Here is a 10,379-nt window from a genome sequence, read left to right as displayed (position 1 = left end):
CTACAACAGCTGCACCACCAGCCACAACCGCTGCACCACCAGCGACAACCGCTGCACCACCAGCGACAACAGCTGCACCACCAGCCACAACCGCTGCACCACCAGCAACCACAGCTGCACCACCAGCAACCACAGCTGCACCACCAGCCACAACGGCTGCACCACCAGCAACAACAGCTGCACCACCAGCTACAACAGCTGCACCACCAGCCACAACCGCTGCACCACCAGCAACCACAGCTGCACCACCAGTAACCACAGCTGCACCACCAGCCACCACAGCTGCACCACCAGTAACCACAGCTGCACCACCAGCCACAACAGCTGCACCACCAGCCACAACCGCTGCGCCACCAGCCACAACAGCGGCACCACCAGCGACAACACCTGCACCACCAGCCACAACCGCTGCACCACCAGCAACCACAGCTGCACCACCAGCCACAACAGCGGCACCACCAGCAACCACAGCTGCACCACCAGTAACCACAGCTGCACCACCAGCCACCACAGCTGCACCACCAGTAACCACAGCTGCACCACCAGCCACAACAGCTGCACCACCAGCCACAACCGCTGCGCCACCAGCCACAACAGCGGCACCACCAGCGACAACACCTGCACCACCAGCCACAACCGCTGCACCACCAGCAACCACAGCTGCACCACCAGCCACAACAGCGGCACCACCAGCAACCACAGCTGCACCACCAGCAACTACAGCTGCACCGCCAGCCACAACAGCGGCACCACCAGCTACAACAGCGGCACCACCAGCAACCACAGCTGCACCACCAGTAACCACAGCTGCACCACCAGCCACAACCGCTGCACCACCAGCAACCACAGCTGCACCACCAGCGACAACAGCTGCACCACCAGCTACAACCGCTGCACCACCAGCGACAACCGCTGCACCACCAGCGACAACAGCTGCACCACCAGCCACAACCGCTGCACCACCAGCAACCACAGCTGCACCACCAGCCACAACAGTGGCACCACCAGCAACCACAGCTGCACCACCAGCAACAACAGCTGCACCACCAGCTACAACAGCTGCACCACCAGCCACAACCGCTGCACCACCAGCAACCACAGCTGCACCACCAGTAACCACAGCTGCACCACCAGCAACCACAGCTGCACCACCAGCCACAACAGCTGCACCACCAGCCACAACAGCTGCACCACCAGCCACAACCGCTGCACCACCAGTAACCACAGCTGCGCCACCAGCCACAACAGTGGCACCGCCAGCCACAACAGTAGCGCCACCAGCCACAACAGTGGCACCGCCAGCCACAACAGTAGCACCACCAGCCACAACAGCTGCACCACCAGCGACAACAGCTGCACCACCAGTAACCACAGCTGCACCACCAGCCACAACAGCGGCACCACCAGCAACCACAGCTGCACCACCAGCAACAACAGCGGCACCACCAGCAACCACAGCTGCACCACCAGTAACCACAGCTGCACCACCAGCAACCACAGGATCGCCTCCGACGACACAGCCTCCAAGTAATTTGACTAAAGTTTGATTGATTTCATCAAAATTCCAAAAATGGTTTTTGAACACACATGATGTCTGAGCCTCTCACATTGCTGCATGTGTCTGTGATTCTTTCACTCCAAAGATCCCTGTGAATCAACCCCATGTGGCGACCGAAGCACCTGCCAGCCCTTGATCGATATGGAATTTGTGTGTTTGTGTCAGGCTGGGGAAAAATACAATTCTGGCAACAACATGTGTGAGACAGGTAAGTGACCATATGCTTACCTTCACCGTGAGGTTGTCACACACTGGGACATTGAAGAAGATTAGTGTAATGAGGGGTGGGTCATCATCATCATCATCATCACCATCACCAAAAAACAGATTTACGCACACGCACACGCACACGCACGCACACACACACACACACACACACACACACACACTAGATGTAGATTTGATCTCATCTGACTAATACAAAGTGATTCATGTGTTTCCTGTTTGTTTTTTTACCTTTCAGCTAAGGTTTTCCCAGGAGAATTTCAAACGACTGAGACATTTGTAGAAGAAATGAAAGACAAGAGGTCTAAAGCATTTTTAGAGCTTTCGCAAACAATTACTGACAATGTAAGTGGACATTTAAATCTTTTCACCTAAAGAGACGTGTGTTTGTTGTTTTCCAGACAGGTCAGTGTTATACTGATCCCAGTTACTTACATGTGCTACATTTATAAGTTATCACAACCTATGAATGTGGATTCAGATGATTACAATTTTATCTTCTTTCTAAAAAACAGATTCGAACAATGCTTGTTGGTTTTACTGGCCCAGAACCAGTGGTGCGTGAGCTCCAGTAAGTTAACACCATTTGTCTTCTTTTTATGTAATTCACAGCACTTCATATTTACAAATAAATATTTATTTATTAATGTTTTTTATTTTACTTTTAACCATCTAGGCCATTTAGCCCTACGTCAAGATCCGGGGAAAAAGCCAAAGCGATTGTGGAAATCATCTTCCCAGTAAACTCTGACGTTACAACTGAGAAGCTCACAGAAGCTTTTGAAAAGGGATGTGGCGGCTGTGTTGTGGACGGACCCTTCAAGTGTAAGTTTATATTCTGTAACTTGCACAATGTTTGTGTCCAGATTTCATTTTGTGTTATAGTGAGAACACAATGTCAAGCGACTGACAATCATGTCTGTGATTTACTGTGTTGTTTGTGTGCATCTCCAGGTGCACATGTGCAAAGGTTGTGGCTGATAGTAGCATATAGTCTAAATGCACTAAACCTTTCACTTCATAGTTCACAGTTCATATCATACTGTAGGTTTTTTTTTTTTTTTTTTTCCAGCTGTGCATGTTTAGTACTGATCCAGTCTTTTTTCCTTTCCTCTTCAATTAAAGCTAAAACCCTGTGTGAAGTCAATGCATGTGACGCCATCTCTTCAGAGTGTACTCCTGGTGACGGGAAATTCACCTGCAAATGTCGGCCTGGCTACAAACCAACTGATGATGATAGAATATGCCTAGGTAAGGAAAACTGAAAAAAAGTACAACAAGAAAACGTGTGTGCATGTTGTTGTTCCTTTGAGTTGAATTACAAACCTATTTTTTTTGTGTTGTTGCAGCTCAATGTCCCATTGGGGAGCAGCTAACAGATGGCATATGTACTGAGTAAGAGCATCTTGTCCCTCTATCTGCCTCTCTATTGTGATGAACTTATATTCAGACTTCATGTGCTTAGAAATCCAGTGTTTGCCTTTTGTCTTTCAGGTGCGCCTTTGGTTATACTGGCTTTAACTGCGAGGAACGTGAGTACACAGAACTCACATTTGACCAAACCTGCACTTTCCTGCTTTTGTTTTTGTCACAGTTTCCGGAATCACCATGAGCATTTACATTGTTAGTCTCAATCCACCACCCGTGGGAAACAGTTTAGGTGTTTAGTTTCTTGCTCAAAGACACCTCGGCATAATGACAACCCGCAACCTTTGCACGACCAACTGAGCCAAAGCGGCCCACATGAGCACGATTACGTGAATATGTAAATACAACTGACGTGCAGGATAAAGCACACATTTTCATTTCAGTATTATTATTGGATTATATATTGGAGTTGTATTAAAAAGGTAAAAAAAAAAAGATTTATTGACAAACAATAAGTGTTGTGACGCTGACGGACAATATACTGAGATTTAGCACATGGTCCAAATTAATACGTGGATTAGAAAAACATTTCTAAAAATGTTCTCGCTTCTTTCGTATGTTAAAATGTGTAATGTCTTAGTAAAGTCTGGACCCACAACCAACTCAACAAACCAATGTAATTGTGTCGCAAAACTATTGTCGCTAACACGCTATTTCCTGTGTTGTGTTAGACTTGCAACGTGATCTGGCAATTGTTGGTGGTGTTCTGGGAGGATTGATGCTGATAGTCATCATCCTTGCTATAGTATTCTTTGTCAAGTAAGTCTCTTGCCTACTCTTTGCCATGCTACTCTTCCTCGTGTCACACATTGAGATGTGGATATTTAAATAATACAGTATTGAAACTGTGGTAACAATATGCATTTATTCCCATCTTGTTAGGAAACCCAAGAAAAGCTCCCAGAAGAGCAAAATTGCCGACCTGGGAAAGTTTTTCAACAGCGGGCCTCCTGTAAACGCAGAACTGGGTAACAGCAACTTTAAATCCAACAACAGCGTTGGCAGTTCGATACCCCGAATCCCACGGGCCACCCTCAAGACAGAATGGGACAGCAAGACCAACCTGGAGATGACGCCGAGCCACAGCCGGCAAAACCTCATCGCTCCGTCTCGCCCCAAGAACAACCCTCATGCCCAGAATCGACCTCAGGTCAACCCCTACACTCAAATTAAAGGCCGCACCAACGCTTCCTACAAGTAAAACAGTGGAGAATGATTCAATAACCCCAGAATCACAAAGGTTCCTACAGGGACTCAGATCAAATAGGTTCATTTTGAAATGTGTTTCCCAAGTATTGCACATTGTTTGTGTATTGTTCTATCAAGAGTTGTATAAATGTAATATCTTCTTTATCTTATGTGCTGCTTTGAATTTGAAGTGTGAACTCTATTTACAAGAGTTTTCCACAAGAACTCTCACACATAATTGCTATATGATGTCAGTGTCTGATCTCACGTCGACCATTAATTTTCTTTCATGGACTTATGGATGTAAACATATTGCAACTCTATTGCATATGAAATGCGTCAGAATTATAATGAGTCACTTTTTCTGTGCTGTGAAAAAGATGAGCTTCTTCTCATTAACTTTACAATTCAGAACTTCTACCTCAAAATCACGTTTCTCTAAATTCTGGTATATTTGAGTATAATCTACGTAGTGTTTTTGAAATTAAGATCGCAAAAAATAAAAAAAAAGAAGAAAAAATAAAATAAAAATTAAGATCGTTTTTGTACAACTGAGTGTATTTTTAATGTTAATGAAATTATCTATTGAATAATTTTCTGTCTTTTTTTTTTCACAATAGACATCATTGCAATATACTGTCTATTAATGTGCTTTATTTTACTATTACATTTTTGGGCCTGGACCACACACATTCCTATTCACACCTACAGGGGGTGTTTTAGGGTCACCAATTAAACACACAAACACATTTCTGTATGCTGAGGAAACCCATGAACACACAGGAAGAGAACATGAACACCACACACAGAAAGGCCCAGCTGATACTTGAACTCAGATTCGTTTTTTTGTTTCTTTCCCCTATACACGCCACCGTTGCATTAATTTCTTGCGTCTCTCCCTGTAGCTTGTTTTCTGTGTCTGTACCCAATAAAATACACCAATTATACTTTTTTTATCAACTCCATCACGGATGTAAAAAAATCAGCAACGTATATTTAATCTGTTTGTATGTCTGTTTGCAAAATTACATCAAAACTATTGCACGGATTTTGTCGACATTGTCACCACAGATATTAGGCCACTGAAGATCCCATTAAATTTTGAATTTGATCCGGAAACCTTTTTTCCAGGTCAACCTTTGGCGGACGTCATAAATCTCTGATTTATCTTAGTCATATATATTTTTTTGTTCTTTTTTATAACAAATATGTCACATTGAACGTGTGCGTACTTTGCGTGAACTCAAAACACAGACACGCACGCACGCACGCACGCACGCACGCACGCACGCACGCACGCACACACGCACGCACACACACACACACACGCACGCAAATACCTTTAACCCCAGCAAATTCCTAACAAACTTTTGGCATTTATGATAATGTAATAAACAATCAAGGATATCCAGATGATTAAGTAACAAAATAAAGGTAAGCAGTGTCAGCAGTGTTATGTTAATTATAGACCTAGTTCTAATAGAATAAACATGAAGCGAGAAGAAACAAGGAAGATCAAACTAAATTATCATAAATTAAGATTAAAATCGGTTAACGATACACAAGTGAAAACTTATTTTCCTTTAAATAAATACTGCTATACTTTCCAATAGAGTAGAATTCCCGTGGACAGCTTCTGAGGCCAAATTCTATTTTTTTTTTTTCCCAGTACTAGACCTTGAAGAAGGATGGTTGGAAAGATTTCAATAGGAGAATAAGTTTTCTCCATGAAATTAAGGAACAAAGGCAATAACATTGTTCTGGGTTAATGTGGTTGCTTGTTCACACAATAAACAGGTATGTGTGGTGATCGGTTGATTTTTAGGCCCGGGATGTCTGTAATTGATTAAAAAAAAAAAAAAAAAAAAAGGTTTGCCAGTGCCTGGACAGCTTAAAGCATGGCCAGAACATGTGTCGCAATTTACAAGGGACATTATCGCAACTATTGCATTCCTCGCTGTTTGTCTTTAGTGTAATCTGAAGAGGACCTTGAACTGTATCAGGGAGTGTCTGGAACAGGTGGAGGAGGAATTAACTGCCTCTAGTGTCTTCCAGAAGTCACCAGAGACATGGATCTGCAGTTCAGCTTCCCACTCAATCATCACATAATGATTTTATGTAGATTTGCTTCATTACACAGCGATAGTTGGTATGCAGTCGTGGCCATTAGGTTGAGTTTTTGCCTGTAGATGAAGGTCTATGCCACTAAGGGATGGGGTTTGAATAAAGTAAGTGGGTCTTTATAAAGTCATGCGATTGAAAGTAGTGACAGAAATCTGACTGGCAAACAATTATTCTAAATGTAAGTTTATAAAACCTCGCAGGCCTTTCCAGAGCGTTAAAAACATGCGTCAGAGGAAAAAGATGGTTAATGAGTAAGTCTAAACTAACTGAAGTGGCGCCTAATTGTATAGAATATTTTTTTTATATTGATTATGATGGGGTTAGATGCAGTGTTGTGCCTGAACGGGTTGAATGAACACTCTTTCATGAACTAGTTCATATTTTACGTGAACGTGAACGTACTGTATTTCTGCCTGATGAACGTCACTGTGAAGGCGCTCATTCTGGCGTTTGTGCACGGTGCTCTCACAGTTCCAACGTTGTTTAGGAGGGTGCCAGATTCCCGAGCCTTCCAGTCGAAAACCCGGCTAAAGCACACTGTAAACGGGCCTTATCATGTCGGAGGAAAACAGCCTATCTGGCAACAGCAGCCAACACAGAGTCGCACCACCGCAAACGTCATCAATATGCGATGCATTGCGGCAAAAACAAATGGAAGACAGCAGCACTACCTCAGACTCTGCCTCCACGATTAATACTTCTTCTGCGGATGGTTACCGTACCTTCCGGACGATAAGCCGCTACTTTTCTTTTCTTTTTTTAACATGCTTTGAACCCTGCGGCGGTCGACTCGGCTTTTTAAGGGTTAACAAGCTTCATGTCGCTGATTCGTGGGTGATGCGTTCAGGTACATCACGTACCTCCGACATTTATTTAAATTATTTTCCTAGTTAAATTTGGTGGGTGCAGCTTATATTCCGGTGCGCTCAATAGTCCGGAAATCATGGTACTTTTTTGAAAGAATTTTATGAAAAGGTCAGTGATGATCCAGGTGGCAAAAATCGTACTATTTTGTTCAAGTTTTGCCCGCTGAGTTTCAAGAAGCAACTCAACACCTTCAACATCAAACCTGAGACAGCACATTGAACCTGGCTGGCCTTTCAAGGTATGTGCAAGTAACGAAAACATTCCTTGAGGGTTTTACTATTTTAAGTTGTAATTTTGTTTGTAGAACCTGCCTGGCATATTTACCTTTACACCTTAAGGACTACTGTCCGTTTTGTTTTTTGTTTTAATAATTCCTCATTCAAAAAGGCCATTCAAGCAGCAAGTTTTTCCTCACGTTTTTGAGAATATACTGTTGGGGTGTGGCACTGTAGCTGCTACTAGTGTGGACTGAATAGGTGGCAACAATGGAGAAATGCCAGTATTCTTCTCGAAGCAACATATTGGGGAAAAAAAAAAAAAAAAAAAGAACTATGAACTAGTTCATATTTGGAACTGTGAATTTAGAACTTTGAACTGAACTAGTTCATTTTGAAATGTGTGAACTGAACCTTGAACTAGTTCGTGTAGAAACTGAACTTTCCGGAGCTTGCCTCAGCCTGACACCACCCAAAGAGGTTCAGCAAACCACCCACATTCCTCTGTCTCTGGAGTAAGATCTCATTGAAATGAACAAGGAAATAATGCTGTTTTGTTGATTTAAAAAATTATTTTGGGGAGGAAGATTGGCAGTAGGTGTCTTGGCATTATGTTCATTTTCACGGTCTGCACTCAGCTTGCTCAAGACATTCACCAGCAGTCGCGTCTTTGAAGATCCAGTTTAACAGTGGCTGTTGAAGAAGAAAAGTTTTGTTCCCTTGGATGGATGGTGTATTTCAGGTATTTCAAGCCCACTCTGGCCAGCCTGAAGGGCAAAGAGGGTGATGGGAGCTCTTTCGCCCAGTTTGAAAGTAATTCACAATTAGAGATATTTAATCCATAGTTGGAAAACTTACTGAAAGTTTCTAAAACTGACAATAATATGAGGGACACTTGATGGGTCACTTTCATACAACAGATGGTCATCGGCGTATAAAGGCAGGTGATGTTCCATAACCCAAAAAAGAGGTGGGACCACTTCACTCTATCAAAGGTGGTGAAGCAGCTACTTCGAGGACGGCGGGTCGTAGATAATATCAAGAAGCCTCCTGATGTTCGATGTGCCTCGCCCTTATAAAGCCTATCTGGTCGTCTCAGATAACTAGAGGTCAAATTTATATACTTTATGTATATACATACCTGTGCTCAAATTAAATTGACGTGGTCTTCTCGATATTTTATTTCATTATCATCATTTTAATTGGTGCCCTAAAAATAAACAGAAATTTATTGCAAAAAAATTATTTAAACTCTTATATAATTAATGTGCACAAGATGCTTGAAGAGACTGCGTGCTGTTGTATGGCTAAACACAATGAATGGTTTGAATCTGGGCTTCGGTCTGCATGTTCTCTCTTTGCATGCATCCGTTTCTTTTCATGGTTTATACTTAAAAGTTACTGACAAAGGTTTTCTTTTCTAATGTCATTTCTGCACTTCCATATGTTCCGTTGCTCTTTGCTACTGCTGACATCCACAGTAAGTTAAAATGCCACCGGAGGGCAACAAAGTTTTTTCCTGACTTTTTCAAACTTGTATTTGTGTACTGTTGCTCTAGAGATTTATATGTGTAACACAGAAGCTATTTAGAGAGGGAATACTCATTGGAGCTTTGAAGCAGTTATTAAAAATGTGAATTTTCCAGGAGAAATCAAACATGAGGCCACAAAAGAAAGAGAGAGCTGAGAGATCCTATCTGGAGTGTTCCAGTTGCAAAAACAAAGTATTTTTCAGAAAACGTATTGATTCATGTGATAATACAACATCTCAGTCATAAATCTGTTGTCACTAAATATCTAAGTGTCAAGACAGAATTGTTGACAAAAGTCAATATCGCTATAAATATGAAATGCAGTTGAAATTAAGTAAAAGTTTATAAAGGTATCAGTAGGAGAAAAAAAGCACTGAAACAAATAGCAAATGCACACACAGCAGATATATTATTCAAATACAGTAATTTCAAGTTTTATAGATATATATCCAGAGAGGATGTTCTGTTGTGTTGTGAGACAAGACTTGTCCAACAATGAAGTAGATGGTTTGATTGTTCTTTAGCAGTTTTTTTAATTCAGTCTGAAAACACACCGGATCTATTATACATTGAGAATATTTTCTTAATAGCTAGACATTTATTTCACTCATCTAAACAACCATTATTTCATTTAATTTAGTTTAATTTAATAAAAAAAAAATGCTGTTTTTTAATTTTTTTTAATTTAATAATTAATGAAGTCTATATTTCAGATGGATTACAAATTCAGTTGTAAATTGTATTATTACAAAAATCTTTATCTGAACCAGGCAGCATTTCATCTGTAAGAAAGTAAATAACATAATCATACATTTCTGCTGGAATTCATGGATCCTGTTTGAGGAAGTAGATGAAAATACCTATCATTCATTCTGAATTGTCTCAATTCACTCTGGTTTCAAACTGCAGACTTTTACCTTCCTGTCACCCTGTTACAAAAAATGTGAGAGGTTACTTTTTTTCTTGCTGATGCAGACAGGATACCAACAGGTAAAAGTTAATCTTAGATGAAGTTTATGTAAAAGAGCGAGCCATAAAAAGCTGTTTTACTCCGCGTCACATTACCAGTCTGCTGGCTGTTGTTGGTCGTCCACCTCCATCACAAAGTCGTTATCCTCGTCAGGTTCATCTCAGTTGAGAGGGTCAGGGTGTAGATTGAGCATGAGGGGAAACATTTTCTCAGACTAGCGACTTGAGCGGTGGAACACGAGATCTCTGGAGAGCAAAATCTTGCATTAAATT

General features: G+C 41.9%; 1 protein-coding gene across 1 annotated transcript; it reads left to right on the top strand.

Moving 5' to 3' along the window:
• Nucleotides 1-1,702: 1,702 nt before the first annotated feature.
• LOC308120090 (mucin-13-like) lies at nt 1,703-4,893 on the top strand. The gene is made up of 9 exons (XM_080480491.1): nt 1,703-1,766; nt 2,022-2,128; nt 2,299-2,354; nt 2,460-2,608; nt 2,909-3,034; nt 3,133-3,178; nt 3,278-3,315; nt 3,883-3,970; nt 4,094-4,893. The coding sequence occupies exons 1-9, from the start codon at nt 1,754-1,756 to the stop codon at nt 4,410-4,412; spliced, it is 942 nt and encodes a 313-aa protein (XP_080336617.1). The 5' UTR covers nt 1,703-1,753; the 3' UTR covers nt 4,413-4,893.
• Nucleotides 4,894-10,379: the final 5,486 nt, after the last annotated feature.

This window comes from Lipophrys pholis (assembly GCF_963383615.2).
Source record: "Lipophrys pholis genome assembly, chromosome: 1".
Lineage (NCBI taxonomy): Eukaryota > Metazoa > Chordata > Actinopteri > Blenniiformes > Blenniidae > Lipophrys > Lipophrys pholis.
Note: the sequence above shows the minus strand (reverse complement) of the source record. Positions and strands in the feature narration are given on the sequence as shown.